Source organism: Streptopelia decaocto (assembly GCF_964273445.1).
Source record: "Streptopelia decaocto genome assembly, chromosome: 20".
In the NCBI taxonomy this organism is placed as follows: domain Eukaryota; kingdom Metazoa; phylum Chordata; class Aves; order Columbiformes; family Columbidae; genus Streptopelia; species Streptopelia decaocto.
Genome location: NC_138675.1, coordinates 678,909 through 696,091, shown reverse-complemented (window position 1 = coordinate 696,091; position 17,183 = coordinate 678,909). Strand labels below are relative to the sequence as shown.

General features: G+C 47.1%; 1 protein-coding gene across 4 annotated transcripts in view; it reads left to right on the top strand.

Moving 5' to 3' along the window:
• The window catches only part of EPHB2 (EPH receptor B2), a 106,383-nt gene extending 104,104 nt beyond the window's left edge, over window positions 1-2,279 (top strand). For all 4 annotated transcript variants that reach the window (XM_082069709.1, XM_082069707.1, XM_082069708.1 and 1 more), the window contains exon 15: window positions 968-2,279. In XM_082069709.1, the coding sequence (XP_081925835.1) occupies window positions 968-1,076 (109 nt within the window). In that variant the 3' untranslated portion in view covers window positions 1,077-2,279. The remainder of the gene's footprint in view (window positions 1-967) is intronic.
• The last annotated feature ends 14,904 nt before the right edge of the window (window positions 2,280-17,183 follow it).

Below are 17,183 nucleotides of genomic sequence, written 5' to 3'. Positions count from 1 at the left end.
CCTTTTGTGTGAACAAAGAGGCAAGCTCTAAAGCAAATCTACTGACTCATGTGCCAGTCATGCTAGAGGGTTTTTTCCCACCTTTCCTTCGATCTCTTTTTTACCCTTTGCTCATTGACTTTCACTCTAAAACAGAAGAGGGTTTTGCCATGCTTCCTCTTGTAAGTCTGCTCCTGACACTCAAGGAAGGAGAAAAGGCAACTGAAAATCCTCATGAATTCCACCCATTCCCCGATCAGAAGAATTCATGACTGAGATTTATCCACCAAGAGGGAGCCGAGTAGCAAACTCAGCTGGAGTGATCAGAGATAGGAACAATGCAGAGTCACAGTCATGCTCTTGGCATGACCTTTACTTTTCCCAGGTGCCGAATACCTATACAAAATAGAAGCAGTGCGAAAAATAGATTGCTGTAATTTAGCAAAGAGGATAACTAGCAAAAGTTTATCGCTTCATGGCATCATGAGATCAAAGTAGAAGTAGCAAGAACAGCCATCATCTACACCGAGATTCACACTGCTGAGGGTGTAACACACGCTGTTCCTGGGTCTCCAGGGGTGAAAAAAATGGGTTACTGTGTCACAAAATGAGAAAGAGGATCGAAACATGTATAGAAAAAAACCCCAAGTGATACAAGGCTGGAAAACCTAAGGCAAATCCCCATGCAAGCAGTGAGCAGAGCCTGTGGTATTTGGTTTCACGCTCTCGATTGAGGCTTCCAGCGCTCTGGGGACATTGCAGGTAGGTAGCAAATGAAAAGATGGGGAGGATAAGCCAGGACGAGTCAAAGAGGAAGACAGAGGTTTCACCGGGTTTGCATGCATTGGTTGCGTTTGTGGAATAAATCTGTGGAGACTTCAGCTCCCCACGCACCGCGCTCCAGCGGGACGGTCGTACACGGGCTTGTTCTGCTGTGAGAAAATGCCTCCTGATGTTCATGTGGTGTTTGTTTCTTTTCCTCCCAAAGGGACATTCTGCGAGTTGGGGTCACTTTAGCAGGACACCAGAAGAAGATTCTGAACAGTATCCAGGTGATGAGAGCACAGATGAACCAAATTCAGTCTGTGGAGGTTTGATAGCTACGTGTCCTCCTGCTCCTCTTCCTCGAGGCCCTGCTCCCCTCTGCCCCTGTGTGTCTGAGCTCCAGTTCCTGACTGTTCTGCATGGACCAGAGACAGGCAGCTGCTCTGAGGATCATGGCAACAGGAAGAAACGCCCTGTCATCCAAAACGAGACGTTGCCAAGAGCTTCTAGAATTTAAGCAATGGAAAAAGGGAACAAAAAAAGACAGCTATTTTGAAACAAACAAACAAACAAACAAAAAACTCTATGAAATATTTTTAAATAATAATAAAGCAATTACATTCTTGAAAAAGGCTCCAAGACCAATGGGAGTCTCCAAAGGGAGAGAAAAGAGCAGCTTCATCTGTTTCCTCTTGCACAAGGCTGCTGCAGCCGGGCCCGGTCACCTCTGGAGCAACGAGACTTTTTCAAGAAGATGAATGGAAAGAAAGGTCAGGAGAAGCACTTCTCCTCGTCCCACGGGGTGGTGGCTCTGGGAAAACCCCTGTTAGCAAATCGAAGGGGAGAGCGAGCTGAAGCTCTTTGGTGCTGTGGAACCAAGTGCATCTCAGAAACCGATGGACTTCTTCAAAAGATGAAGACTTTTTTTAAAAAACAAAAACAAAAACAAAAACAAATAAACTGAGACTAGAAGAGGCTGTTTCCAACAAACGAGAAGGAATCTGTAATGCTTTGGGGGGTGGGGATGGGGAAAACCAATCCTTTTTACATCTCTTATTTTCTCTTGTCATGGAACAGTTTTGTGAGAGACAGTTTCCTAAGGGTCCGTCCATCTACCCTCCAATGGCATCATTGTCTCATACATATCATATGCACAAGACTTTTAGTGATGTCCTCACTAGATGCCAATGATCTTTTCCCGGAAGACTTCCCAAGTACAGTATGTAGTAGTTTTTGATTACAAATGCTGACGTGTACCTTTATTTTTCGGTTGTCATTGTTGGGAGATTTGTCCTTTTATCTTGTTTTGTTAAGACCAGTTTGTGAGTTTGGGGTTGGAAATTTTTGGTTGGTTGGGGTTTTTTTTTTTTGATGAAAAAGAAATAACATCTCCAAGCATCATATCATCCAAGAACTTAAAACCCTTCCCTGCGGAAGGAAAAATTGCAGCTTATTGACAATATGCCAGGAGAAAAATGTTTTTATATGCACATTTCCTCCCGTTTGCTTGTTTGTTGTTTTGCGGTTTGTCGTGGCCTGGCAGATGTTTCTGACTGTTGGGTCTGCAGTTGCTTGCCAAGATGAAATGACCACCCGCTCAATTCAGGGCCGCGGGTGCAGGGGCGAGCGGCATCACGGAGGGTTTGGGGAGGGGGGGCGTGGTTTGTGTTGAGGAGGGAAAGACAGGAGGGTGATGAGTTGTGGGAGGAAGCAATGACTCCACAGCTGGATATCGGAGCGTTTTGGAAACATCTGGCTGCTTAGGGAGGTGTCAGGTTGGTGCACGTACCACAGGAGGCAGTTGAGCCCGGGCCTCCAGGAGGAGCTCGTGGTGTTTGGAGTCTGATCGGGGGAGCTGCCAGGGTGAGGGTGGTTCGCCACGGTCACCCAACGGTGCAGATGTGCTCTGGGGCCTTTGGGCACCCATTCCTTCATTGGGTGATGTGCCGGGGGCTCTGAAATGGCTTCAGTCTCGGTCACCGCAAGGAGACCCTGCAACAGCAAAGGCAAAAAGCTCTGATCTGGTAGCTCAGGTTCTGGAGGCAAAATTCTGTGGTTGGAGCCAAATGGTCAATCAGTGGATTTACAAATAACGGAAATAAATACTTCAGTTACTGACCAGGTCTTTGGTATGTGTAAATGCCAACAGCCAAGTGCAGGGGGGCTACAAGTGAGAACTGGACTTATTCTCCCTGTTCAGTTCCACCTCATATCCGTTCAAACATGCCTACGACCACCCCTCTCTGGCCATGCGTGGCACATTTCCACACATCTCCTAGCCATGGCCAGCATAACTCGTGTTTACAGCCCCTTGTCTGCCACTGCCGTGTCATTCCTACGGTTCTCCACTGGTTTTCAGCAGCATGAGGTGGTAAAGGCGTGTTCATTGGGAGCTGCTTTGCTGTTTTTTCCAGGAGCTGAATCCAAAAGGAAGCGCGTCTGCTGTGGACGAAACTCCCAAGCTGTCTAGACCTCTGTGGCCAGACATCATTTCCCTAGACTGCTTGTAAATACGGGGCCATTTATAAAAGATGTAGTGTTTTCTGCTTCCAGACCAGATCCAACAATGAAGCACTTCTGAGTGGCAGCAAGTGAGTTACTGCTCTGCTCAGCTCTTGCAGTGTCCCAATATTTGGTGCACAGCTCCAGCAGCGGGGGCCTCACCTGGAGGAGTGTTCCCTCCAGCCCCGATTCACCTGAAATCTCTAGTGCAGGATTATATTTGCGTTTGTATGTAGCATTTTGTGTTCTTGCATCCAAAAGTGCATCTCTAGTCACGCGAACATCAGCAGCAGGTGTGTGCTGGGTGCACAGGGACGTATTCTGCGCTCAGTGTCCACAGTCCGCCCGCTCTGACAGCAGTGCCATTGTCCATGTCTCTTTCAGGTGGTGTACAGAGAGGGGTGAGAGGACTATAGGCATGTTGTGTGCAGGTGGTGTCTGGACGTAACCAGCTCTCTGTCCTGTATCCGGCCTGTTTTAGCCTGTGTGTCTATAGCCAAGGGATGCTTTTAATATCCTTACATTTAAATCACTGCTCCTGGTCAGGAAATGGACTCAAGTTTGAAAGAGCAGCATGCAAAAATCGGTGGTGTCAACTAAACCACACGAAGTGCTTGCAGAGGACACGGAGAAACGAGCAGTTTCTCTGCACCCCGTCCCGCAGGAGCGCGGAGCAGCAGCGGGAGCTGCTCACACAGCGCGTCTCCATCGCACGTTGTAGCTGCTGTAATTTAACAAGGAACGGTTGCCGGTCTTTCCCAAAGGCGTCTGAAGCTGTTTGGTGGCAGTCCATGGTGCTGAGCCACGTTGTCTCGCCACAGCCAACCGGCCACTTTATGCACAGGGAGCTTTGCAGGGAGAACGGTCTGTCTAGAAAGCTCACCAGCAAATTCCTGTGGGGCGGCCATGTGGAAGGAGCACGTGATGCCCTTCAGTTGTCCTTCCCAGACAATTCTTGACTGTTCTCTGCCATCCCTCGCATTCCAGCAGACACGAAGGAGGAGCAGTGGCCAGTCGTTATTAGACAGGGCTTGGAAGGGCACTTCAGGTCTTCTTCATTTGGAGACATTCTGTCTTACTGCACTGAATCTCCTGGCTAACTACCATTATACACATCTACCTATCAGACCCAGCACACTGTGAAGGACAGGACCATCCCCAGCTCAGTCCACCGCTCGCCAGAGCCGTGGCTGCTGTCAGCAGGACACAGAAAGCACATCCTCGTCTCTCTTCTGACCAAAAATCACACGGTGTTGGTACTAAGAGTAACACGTTCCCATCTGTTTGTACCAGGCATCACTGTGACATCTGCCTGTGTTTGACCATGTAGGACTAACGGAGAACCGGACCTTAAATAGAAATGATCTTAAATAGAAATGACTGCAATTTTCTGCATCCCTCAAGCTCTCCTGGGAGCACGAGGAACCGAGTTCCTGCACAGTACTTTGGTTGTAGATGCCTCTGGAGCTGCTCCAGTGGAGGGCAGAGTCACGTTCTTAAAGTGACTTTAACTTATTTATTTTTGTGAATATCAAATGTACTGCTGTGACATACGAGTCTAATGGCAAAATTCAACTTCATGGAGAGAACACGTAACAAGGGGAGAGGGCACTTGCTAACATTGACACTGTGAAATACTGTTGTGCATGTGCATGTGTGCATGTGTGAATACTTAACACGAACCGTGACGATGAGATTTTCAGGCAGCTTGTTGCAATTTTGGCATTTCCCCTCCATCTTCTAAGCCTCTTCCAGACCGCCCTCTCCTGTTCCCTGCTGCCATCTGCTGCGGGTCGGCGCGGCCGGCGCGGGCAGCGGAGCCGAGCGGGACGCTGGGCTGAAAGCAGCGGGAAGTTCAAATCGTGCAGACAATCATGGGTCAGAGCGGAGAAAGCAAAGTATATGTGGGTAATAAAAAGTTAAAAGAGTCTCCATGCTAATATATTTAGTGGTTTAGTGGGGCGTTTTCAGCTGTTGCCACCAGCTCTTTATCTGGATTTAATAGCACAGGGGTGTGCCAGAAAAAAGGAAGAAAACAACTTGTGAGGTACGGCACTGGCTTGAGGAATCGCTTGCCCTTGAGGAATCACTTGCCCTTGCACCTGTGGGGACACAGAAACAGGGCACTGTGACCTGCACTCCCCTCCCCAAATTATCTTCCTCCCTCCCCAGTAAAATCTCAGAACTGCCTTCCATCAACATAATGGAGATTCGTGGGTTTCAGCAGCCAAGGAGCTGCTTGCTACAGTCTGATTTCTCCTCTCCGTAGCATCCTCAGTGCCAAGCAGTAGTTTTCATTGGCAGTAATCCACGCTTGGAGCTTCCATGTGGTCCAGGTGAAGGTGACTGTCACAGGGTTCACAGGTTATGCAGTATTAATTTACTATTATAATTAAAATGTAGAGTTTTATCCCACAGCTCCCTGCCAGTCATTATATAGCAGAGTCATCTTCTTAGCATCACTGAACCAGTACACACCTCTGTTAGCAAGAAGAGAACCGTGTGTAAGGAAGTGTATAAAACAGTACCCGTGGGGGCTGGGGAGGGAGCACCGCTACATCTTCCTGCAGCCCTGGCTTGGGAGATCTGCTGGAAGGGTCTGCTGAGCAGGTTCTGCTCCCTCCACTGGCTGCTCAAGCACCATCCAGCACACAGGTGCCTCCTGGTCTGGCGCATCATGAGCTAAGGAGGATGCTTTATCAGTATGAGGTGCTGGCAGTGCTAATAATGCTTTTCCCACACCCCTCGAAGTTGTTTTTTGAATTAGCTCTCCCACAGTCATCGTCACGCAGTCTGCCGATGAGCAGTGGCCTGTAGGGAAAAACCTCTTGGTGGGTTTGAGCAGTTGAGAAATCTTCTTGTTACATTTTCCAGGCTGATTTGTATAAAACCTGGAGTCAGGGCTTGAACTCCACTGCATCATTAACAGTTGTATCCTCTGATAATGTAATAAAACTGTGGCTGCCTTGGGTGTTTAAATCCAAAGTGTCTGGAAGTATCACTGTTGTCTGGTTTGTTTTAGCAGAGTATTTTTAATGTATTTCATCTTCCTTTCTGTATGTCTATCTTGAGGTTCATTTAATGTAGGTCTTTTCCATCTTAAAAAAATTCTTCACATATAGGATTCAGTTTTTCCCCCTTAAAAGGTATATGAACCGCTAATATAGTAACAACTTCATTTTTATATTCTGCTGACTATTATCCAATGCCATAAAGGCATCCTAAAAATTGTCTTCTTTGCTGTGTTCTCCTCCCTTTACACTGCAATCTCTGTGTGAGCTGGCGTTGGACATGCTTTCATCTCTAGGACCAATACTCCTTTATATCAATCAGTTAAGCCAAAGGACGTGTCCTCATTGTTGCATGATCTGAGCTGTAACTGCTTGCGGTCAACACAGCCACATTCTGTCCTGCAGCTCTGTGGCCTGAGCGCTGGTCCTGTCTGCTCGTAGCGCGGGTTCCACCATGTTCACAACTCACACAGTTCTGCCACTGGCTGTCTTACAACCAGTTCCCACCAAAAAATTATCTTCTGTATGTTTTGTTTCATCTTGTCATTGCTGAGAGCTGCTTGAGTCCTACTATGCAGAATATATGTGGGGTTTTTATGTTCAGTCACATTTTGGCCTTGTCTTTAGTCTTCTTCAGGATGACTTTGCTTCTTATAACTCTTGAGCCCTTCCCAAAGACCGCACACAACCTTGGTCTGTGTTTGCTTCCATATGTGTTGCAATATTCCATAGTTCTCCTGGAACGCTCCCTGCACTGTGCCAATATTCCCCGGAATTTACCTTATTACTCTCCCTCCGTTATTCCTGCCAACTCCACCTACAAACGTTACTTGCAGAAATTTGGGTCTGTAAGCAAGAAGTCCTCTCTCCCCGCAGATCTTTCTCTTAATCTACATTCTCAGCTGTCTTACAATTGATTCGGCAGTTTCTCTCCCCCTTTTTTTGTGATTCTGTTGTGCTCGCAGGAGCGCAGCAGCAGCCCCGCTTCCGTAGCACCATCGGTCACTGACGTGATGGATACTCATAGTGCCCCTTATTGCTGTTCCTGCAAACAAGGCACAAGACTTGACCTCGCGTGCCTCTTTTTTTTCAGGAAATACATTTTGCCTTCGTGAAAAAAGAACAACAGATGTTTGGTTGATTCTTTTCCACTTCTTTCATTCCAGTAAATTTCAGGAATTTTTCGGTTGCCTCAACTGTTCTTCTACCTCTAAGGTTAGTCGTCAGCTCCTGCACAGGTGCCGTTCTGTATCCTTTGATGATTCCTACTAAGTTTAGGAGGAAAGGATTAAACTTCGTCAAGTCTTTAATAGCCAATAGCTGTGTTAGCAAAAACTAATGGAAGGAGTTCAGGGAGTCTAGGGGGAAACACATTGTTCTAACCTCAGGTTTAGGCTGGCAGTCCCTTTTCCCCTGAGCTGCCGTTCTTCCCACTTCCACCCCACTGACTCTGGTTTGTGGGGACCGAGCTGGTTCGTGAGCCTGGGAGATGGAGGTTGACAGAAGCACCAGACCACAGCTGAGCATCGTGGGCACCAGCCTGAGACAGATGGTGTGACAAATCCACACCCTTGTTTGGCCTTTACTGGTGGACAATAAATGTGAAGTGTCTGATTGGTAACCAATATGAGCGCTCAGTGGCCTTCACAGGAGAATGTTGTTAAGAGCCAGCAAACCTCTGATGTACAGCTTCTCTCAAAAACCAGCAATACTTTGTTCTCAACTTGAAAAGGAAACACAGAAACTAAGAAATATACAGATACGGGCCTCAGCAACAGCCAGAAGTCTTTGGGAGGTGAAAAAGATAAACATTTTGATTCTTGGTCTGACAGAGTTAAACCATGATGATATAACATTTCATGCCATTGAATCAGGAAAGTAAGGTGAATAAGCAGTAGTCACTATTTTTCACAATAAAAGCACTAAGACAGATGAATCAGAATATTCTTTGGCACAAAGCACAATCATTGAAGGACAGAAGTAGTTGCTGGAGGACGTTGATACCGTGCACTTGATGGATTCAAAAGATGACTGGACAAATTTGTGAAAGAATAATCTCAACACAAAAATACCTCTTCCAGTTTTTCTGGGTCACGGACATCTGGGGGCACGGGGTGTATAACAGCATTCCTACAACACCTCTTTTTATACCATCACATTCTTGCGACTGGCACATTTTAAATCTCTTAAAAGCCCAAAGATCGAGCATCATTGATTTTCCACTCTTCACTCTTCCTGGTGAAGGATTTCTGTGTGGAGCCAGAGGGCTCCCCGTGTCAGCAAAGCACTTGCATCCTCCTCCCAGTTCCCGTGTAGCCCAAGGCGTCCCTGGGGCTCAGCACCGCGCTGTGTCAGCAGCGCCTCAAACAGCAGCAATGGCACAAAAATTGAGACTGCCTTGATGATCCACCGTGTTCTGGGTGCGGAAGCTGCCTATGGAAGCATACTTGCCTCAAACCTTCTGTATTTCAGAGAACCTGATGCACAGAGGGGGCTGCTGGGGCAAGGAGAGGTCCCTTCCATTCTTTCCTTTGTGACGGTTTGGTTTGTGACGGTGAGACTGTTGCCACTCTGCGTGAGGAGGTTCCTCAGCCTGCGTGAGCAGTCACTGCTGGTTGCTTGGGTATCTGACCACGAATCCAAATGGACCCATGAGAGCTGCCTCAGGATTAAAATGCAGAAAAGGAGCCTGGAAAAAGCTGCTAAAATGGGCAAAGAGGTGTTGGTGCAAAGGAGTGATTTAGGGCTGGGTGCGTGCGGTGAAATCCCAGAGGCACCCAGAGCAGACACTGAGCGTTGAGGCTCCAGGACAAGATACAGGTATTAAATACAAGGTTTGGTTGAGAGTGCTGACCCAGCTCTGAAGCTGAGTTTGGGGTTTTGACCTGGAGACAGCTTGGATCCAGGTGAAAAAACCCTTCTGCTGCTTAGGCTGCCTTCATAGCGTAAGTGAAAAGCTGTTTGACCCGGGCAGTGATTTATTTCCCTCTGCAGAGCAGGCCGGGATGTGGGAGACGGGCCTGTCTGGAGCAGAGCGGTCCCTGGTTGTATAGCCCTGCAGACCCTTGTAAGCTGTAGGAGACCAGGGCAGGGACACGATGTTTGGTGCACTTGTACTTCTTGCTTGGCCCCCTCTGGGCTCTGATCTCCAGTGGGGACTGGAAGGGACACAACCAGGGTGTTTCTAGCTGATGATTTTATATGGTCTCTGATGGGTCTTTGTTAATGATCCCAGGAGCACTGGGGTCAGGTGAGAACCACAGCTTTTATTGTGGGACAGCGAAGCCCTCGTGTGGGGAAACCAAGCTGTAGGGCCATGGCTTTCATGCTGGCCAGCCCAGCTTCTAGTGACCGCTGTGTCTGTTCCCACCGTACCTGAGCACTTCACACTCTGTAAAACACGTGTCCTAGGGGTGAGCCAAGGCTTCCCACCAGACTGAGGTACAGACAGATACAGACTGACAGCCACAAAGAACTCAGGGTGCAATTCTTGTTTAGACAGCTGAGTTCAAATTGCAGGAGTTCCCAAAATACTGTGGTTTTGTGGAGTGAGAACTTGCTCAGGGTCACGCGGTCAGGTTGTAGTTAGGTCCCTCAGGCCAGTAGAAGCACTGAGCGTTTTGCCTCCAAGCTCCAGAGCTTTCTCCCATGTATCCAACAGAGGAAGGAAGGGAGTCATCCCAGCTCACCCTTCCCAGAATGAGCTGTGTGCAGGGTGTACGAGTCTGGTCACTCCTCTCCCATCAAACAGTGAGAAGATCTCGGCAGGGAAAACCCAGGGGTGGAAGGAAGGACTCCGTGGTGGGTGAGGAGGTTGGAAAAACGAAACATGAGCTTGGGCTCTCAGACAACTGCAGTTCGTGGGTGCCCTGGCATGAGCCCCTTCTGCAAGGAGAGCAGTCACTGGTGCACACATGCCCAGCGTGCCAGGCTGTGGCCCTTCTCCTAGGTCATCCAGATTCTCCTGCTGAGGTCCTGGTATGGCTTCTGTCCTCTTCGTAACAGCCTTCCTGAGCCAAGACCACGAACTACAGCACACCCTGTGCCATCCTGCTGGAGCTGATGGGGGAGAAACCAGGGACTGGGGTTTGCATCTGGTCCTTCCCTTGTGGATCCAGGCACAGGGGGCTTCTGTTGGATGCCCTCCAGTGACTTCTCTATCCACTTTTCAGACCTTGACCCTTGCACACTTTTCTTTTTGTTGCTTGCCATCATCAGCCATCTGTTCTCTGTGTTGTTTCATTGCCTCCAGTACAGGAGGGCTGGATGATTTGAGGTTTGGGCCATCACCAAGGATTCCCTTCCTCAGAACTGGCTCAGCATGTTTCTGCAGATTGTCTGTTTTTAGCTACATTTCTTCCCATGAAAAAATCCTCCCTCTGCCTATCTGTCTTCCTCCCTTTCCTTGCTTGAAACATCAGGCACCTCACATCTCAGATCTTCCTGGATAAAGAAGTAGAAAATTGTGTGAAACTGGGGGAGGTTTGTCAGGATCCTTGGTCAATGTTCCCATGGAATAGTTCAGGGAAAAGGGTCCAACCTTGCCTCTTACCCACGGGTAAATTATGAACCCATCAGTCTGAGGACACACTTTCTACTCCCAGGTCTGCTTTGGAAAGGCTTTGCCATCCTTGTGTCACTCCGTGCCGTGCTGTCTCTTTTGGATGGGCTGTGAAGTCAATCTACCCAGGGTGTGCTTTGAGACCCTATTTTAAGATGTTTGGCAGTGTTCAAGTGGTTGAAGCCAGAGCCAAGCAGCAGCGGTTCCTGCTGGAGAAATAAGCCTGCTGTTTCAAAGCGCTGTCTCAAGTAAAAACATGATGCCCACTCACTTAGCCAAGCTTTGGTCTCAAAGGTGGTGGGGTTCAGGACACAGATGAGTTGAAACTAGGAGCAAAAAGACCTCCATTCAGGGGAAACTTGGCACAGATGGTCAAACTGCCCTCTGCAGCCCCTGATGCCATGTATCAGTGGACTTCTGAGGAACTGAAGAGCCAACATAGCTGAACATTTTGGAAGAGTCCTTGCAGGGAAGACCTTTTCCTAGCTCAGAGACTAAAGGCCAGAGACTAAAGCAAGAGAGAAAGCAAGAAGGTTCTGAGGGGAGAAAACCTTGCGCTGGAGTCTGAGAGGTGAGATGGGGAGGTGGCAGCGATGCAGCGGGGAAGAAGGTGGTTGAGAACTGTGGCAAAAAATCCATTTTGCTGTCAGGGTGTTGCATTTCTGTGGTTTGCTCATACGTCTCCTCCAACATGACAAGGTGCAGAGCTGTCAGAAATTCACTGAAAGAGTCATGGGTCATAGGGAAGGGTTGTAAGGTGAGGAGGTTTTGCTGGGCTCTGACCTCCTGGTCATGGCTTTGGAAGGGGCTGATGGTATTAGGATGGAGAAATGATGTGTATCCTCCAGCTGCCCAAAGACAAGTACGTCTAGTCAATGCTACATCTTGTCATCCTAACACTACTCCAAGATGTTAGCTGGGCTCCAGGGGCGTCCTCAATTCTGGTTTCCTACTCATGGTCGTCCAGTATGTTGGCCATGGCCCTGTGGACAATGTAACACTTTTCATGACAGTATTTGTATTTTTTTAATTGTGAATGGGGAGATAGTGTGCAGGTCCTTGTTACACAGGGATGTGTCTTCCATTCAGACCAGGGCTCCCCCTGGCTTTGTCAGATGTCTTTCAATGTTACTGAGAAAAATAAAGAAATAAATCAGATGTATTTATAAAGGAAACAGAAACCCGCTGCTCCAATGCCTTTGTAGGAGTATTTTTAACAAAACATTTTTTCAAAATAAATGTGAATTGTAAAGTTTGAAGCATTTGCTTGTGGCTTTCTTTTCTAGGTGCTTCGTCCAACTTCTGCCCTTCCCAGTGATCCTGCTTGGGTATAAATATTATGGTAGATGAACACGAGGGATATTGATCTCTTAGACAGAGGAAAACATACCCAGGCCTTGTTTAGTGCCTGGGAAATGAATTCAAGATAAACAGATATCACTGTTACCCTGCTTAAACCATTTAGTCTGAATAATTAATTGACAAATGTAGCCATTTGCTCCACTTGTAAATTATCCAGGAGAACATTTTGTTTGTCATGAACTTGTTCTTTAGTTAAAAAGATGCTACAAATTTATATCTGTACATGTTTGAGTATTAGAACTTCAATATTATGACTTTGGTGGTGGTTTTGCTTGGTCTTCATTATTAATGGAGCAAGAGGGGATATCTTAGTCCTACAACATTTCAGTTGCTCAATGCATTGACAAACAATTGCAAGCAGGAGGAGGACACTCAAGGCAATTTGGTGTCTAAACAACCACCTCCCAGCTTGAAGCCCATGTTGGAAGTAAATCATTGCTGTTTTCATGAGAATTCTGCTCCCTTGACAACCCTGCATGTAAAAAAAGGAAAATCACATATGTAAATGATCATTGCAAATCAGCGAAAAGATCAAGTTCCATGGAAATGAACTCAATGCTTTTATTTTAATTATTATTCACAAATTCTTCTCTGCAGCAATCTTTCAACCCTAAAGTCAGGCACACTGAAAGAACTAGGTGTAGTTTAGATGATTGATACAAATAATATAGCAAATAGGCTGTATAGACCCATTAGCTGTCATAATCTAACATTCAGCTGCAATAAAGAGTTTGACTCATAATAAGAACATCAATAATTTAGTTCATAATCACAGATCTATGATGTCTGGTTCTGTCACCCTCCTACTTCCTTTCCAAAGGAAAAAGAAGTATACGCATACATGTGTCAGTAGAAGCTCAGCTTTACCTGTTTGTAACTGAGGTAAATATTTCTGCATTCACATGACACGTGTGCACAGCCACGTTTAGAAAGCAGGAGCTGGATGTACATCTGAATCTCTGGATTGAGGTCGGAACCTGCCGAATCCATCCCCTGCACCTGAGTTCTGAAATGTCAATGAGAAGTTCCAGTGGGAAGCGTCAGATTGAAACCAATGAACCTAGCAGGGCTTTTCTTTGACTGTTAATCAGCATCATTCCTTCTCACACTACAAATCTGGAAGTAGCCAAATAGGGCATAACGTTGTCCCTTTTTCTTGGGGTCCTGGGAAGCCCCTGAAGGCGCTTGGGCAGACCCCCTTGTTTCCTGCAGTGACAACTCTTTCCAAGAACCCAGGACTGATGAGCAGCAAGGGGCACAAGCCCCAGGAGAAGGAAAACCATAAAAAATGGGGTCCCTGAGAGAGATCAAGTAGTTCTGAGCCATGTGGAAGTGTGTGCGGCGGATGCTCACCCACCTGGACACTGCCCCTCCATGCAGAACAGGCAGGGAGGAGGGTCTCAAGGCAGCGAAGGCATTGACTGTCTGGAAATCTCACCTCCCACCCCACTGGCCCCAGTTTACCAAGAGCGAGCGTTGTCTCCATCTGGAGCAAGACCTATACTTTGTGGAAACCTGTTGAATAAATGATGGGGCCCACATCAGCTCCCAAGAACTTTAGGCACACCCAAAATTCTTCCCAAGGAAGCCAAATTTTCAGCACTGTTGGTGCCAGGTTGGTGTGTTACTCTGGGCCAACTCTCTGCTCCTGGCTCTCCCATCACCAATTACTGTAACAAGAGCCCCCTCAGGACCCCGTTTCTCCTCCCAGCACTACTTCCTGCATCAGGTCACCCACCCTCCCAAAGCACCTTTGTAACGCCCAGCACTGCAAGGCCCTGGTTACCGGGTTGTTCCGTCTGCACTGCAGGCACAAAGCACCTGCAAACAATTAAGGGAAGCTCCTGAGCCCAGAACCACTTGACCAGGATGACAGAGGTGCCATTTTGCAGAATGTGCTGGAAGGTGGAACATTTGTACTCTAAGCTGATAATAATGAGGAGCAATGTATCTTCCATATAGCAACAGGCAAAATTTCTGGCACTATAGGGGAGCACTGGAGAGAAGAATAATGCTGCTGTCGAGACGTGAAACTGGTCTTGCCTGGGCTGCTTCCAGCCTGCTTGCTTGCTTTCATAGCAAACCATTAAGAAGGAGTCTCAGATGACTAAGTCTCATGTGGAAACTTGATCTTCCCAGGCTATAAGCTTTTCCCTTCTGACCCAGGAAGGGAAGTCTACAGCATAATGCTATTTCTGTCCTCCATCACCCGTTCCCCAAGTGACTGGTCCGCTTGCTACTTTGAACTCTAGCGGGTAAGCAACCAGCAGCCCAAAGCCACCCTGACAGCTTCTCTGCCACACTCCATGGAGACACAGAGACTGCTGAGCGGTTTAGATCCCGCTCCCATCACACTGGTGCCAGTCACACACAGCTCGGTGGGCTTCAGTGGAAAAACACTGATGGGAAACTGCTGTGCAATCAGAATCTATCATGGGTGTGTAGAGCTGCAATTTCCAAAAGTGACAGAGACCTAAAGAGTGACATTACAAGGAGATCTATCTCCGCATCTCAGCTGTCCCTGCAGATACCATCTGCTTGGGACCCACTTGTGAGATCAGGCTCCAAAGGGCTCAGTATGATCTCTGAAATGGCGCATAATCATTTAAGCACCTACATTTCTGCCATTATTTGCACAGGAACTGCAGTGCAGCTCAAAACCCATCTACTCGCCTCACCTCCCTTTGCACAGCTCTGGGGCAGCAGGGCAGCACCACCTCTCCATGCACTAAAAGCTCCGTACCAGATAGAGCAGTCAGAGGCTTTAAATTCCCTCCCGTGTCAGTTGAAAGGCTTGACTTCTGCTTCTCCACCAAGCATGATGGCAAAGGACCCACTTGTGGAGTCAGTTCTGCCTTTCATAATCAAATCCACCTTGAAGGGCAGCCTTCAACTTCAGAATGGTTTCCTCATACTCACAACTGAGTTTCTCTTCCCAGATATCAGGATCTGGTGATCTGTCTGCTTTCATCTGCCATGCTAGCAACGAACCCTCAGCATGCCTTAATATTTGTGACAGTCCGAGGCATGGGCCCCTGCAAAGATCACAGACATGGTACCCGGTGGGCGTCCTAGGACCTCCTTGCACCCGCGCCACAACTGATGGGGCTGATGTTGTCTGCAATGTCAGTTTGTTTCAGAACAAGGTCATCACGGCCTCGTTCAGGGTCGTGTCTTCTCTGTGGAAAAGAAAGTGCGAAGGAGGCCGGTTGGGTCTGAAGCTCAGCACACGTTGAAACTGCCGGCCCTGAACCTGCAGGAATGCCTGCAGCACTGGGATACCAGAGAGGATTTCTCTCTTGCTAGCAGATCTATCATACTGTCTGAATATTTTATATTTGCTTACCCGCTTCACTCCTGTGGTTTTGTGTGGATTATTTCTCTCTGATTTCATGTCAGGATTCCTTTAATTTACTACTGAAAGCAATGATTCCTGTGTTGTTTGGCCGATGAATATCCTTTCTGGTATGTGTGTGTTTTATGTTGCCTTAAAGCCTGCATGAAATTTTAATTTGCCTTTGCGTAGCTCTGGGTTTGCTTTTCCCCTGGCACAGTGCGGTCAAGGTCTTTGTAGCTTTGCTCATTCGCAGAAGCGTTGATGTCTCCTTCCCATCCAATTTCCTGTTTGTCTGTGCGCCTCTGACAGGTTTTTCCCTTATCTGGTGCTGGCCAGAACCTGAAATAAAAAGAACCAAACATATTTCTGCTGTTTTGGAATGTGCTAGTGTCATAAATGTATAAAATCTGATCTTTTGAGACTGGTTGTGTCCCAGGTATTGTGCTTTCATTCCTTGTTTTTTTCCTGGCCGTCAGACTGTTGCATAATGGTTGATTTCCTGTGATTATTAGATACAAGCCCATTGTGAGGCACTTTTCTAAATGCATTTTATCCGTTGTCTGCATTGTTCCTCCTTTGGCTCTTCAGGTCTTCCCAGGCACATTTGTGATGCAGATTCTGTAGGTCACGAGTCATCACAATATCACAAGAAACACAGGAACAGGAATGGGTACGAAGGACTGAGCTGGACTCAAAGGAGTTGTCTTCCACCAAGGATGCAGCCCAAGGTTGCCTGAGTGTGTTTCTGGAGGAAAACTAAAAGGACCCTGGAAGTCACACTTTCTGTGCATACAGCAGTGATGAGACTGTGCCCGAAAATGTGTCTCCATGCACAAGTTCTTGGGCTACCTGGGGTGACAGATAAACAGAAGAAACCTCCAGTGGATCTTTGCTCCCCTCACCTTCCAAGTCACCCGTTTATTTAGAGATCTCAGTGGGGCTGGTGAGAGGAACCTCTGGTGTGCCTGGTCCAGCCTCCCACTCACAGCAGAACTGTCCCCACACTAGATCAGGACAACCATGGCTTTGTCTAGACGAGACTTGGAAACCCCAAATGGCGGACACCCCACAGTGTCCTGGTGGCCTGTGCCTCACCACCCTCCTGAGAACGGAGCTTTTCCTAAACCTCTGAGACTTCCACTTCTTTTGCCATAGGACTTCAGAAGATACCTATCTTTCCTTAGAGAGACTCAAATGATTAATTATTGTGTCATATCAACCCTCTTCCTACCAAAGTTTCACTCACAATTAGCACTAAATTTGGATTTTTTTGTTAATTCATACCTGATGTTTTGCAGTTCTGAGTATTGGATTATTAATTATTTTCTGAGGTATCAAACTTCTTTTTGTCATTGTTGATGTATATCTGTTTTAATAAGACTTTCAGCACTGTGGTTTTGAATTTTGCTCTCTTTTTTCTTGATGCCACATTTTATTTAACATTTAATACATTAATAATGTGTTTTGTTGTGATGTTGATTTAGAAATTTGTCAAAGTACTAAACGCAGCACAACGTAAGGGAAGATCCGGGCTGATTACAAGCACAGTAAAGAATCAAACTGAAGTTATTTGGATTTGTTGATAGAAATCAATTAGAATTGTATTTCAGGTCAATCTAATATATATAAACTGCCCAGATGAAATAACATAGATCACAGAATGTTG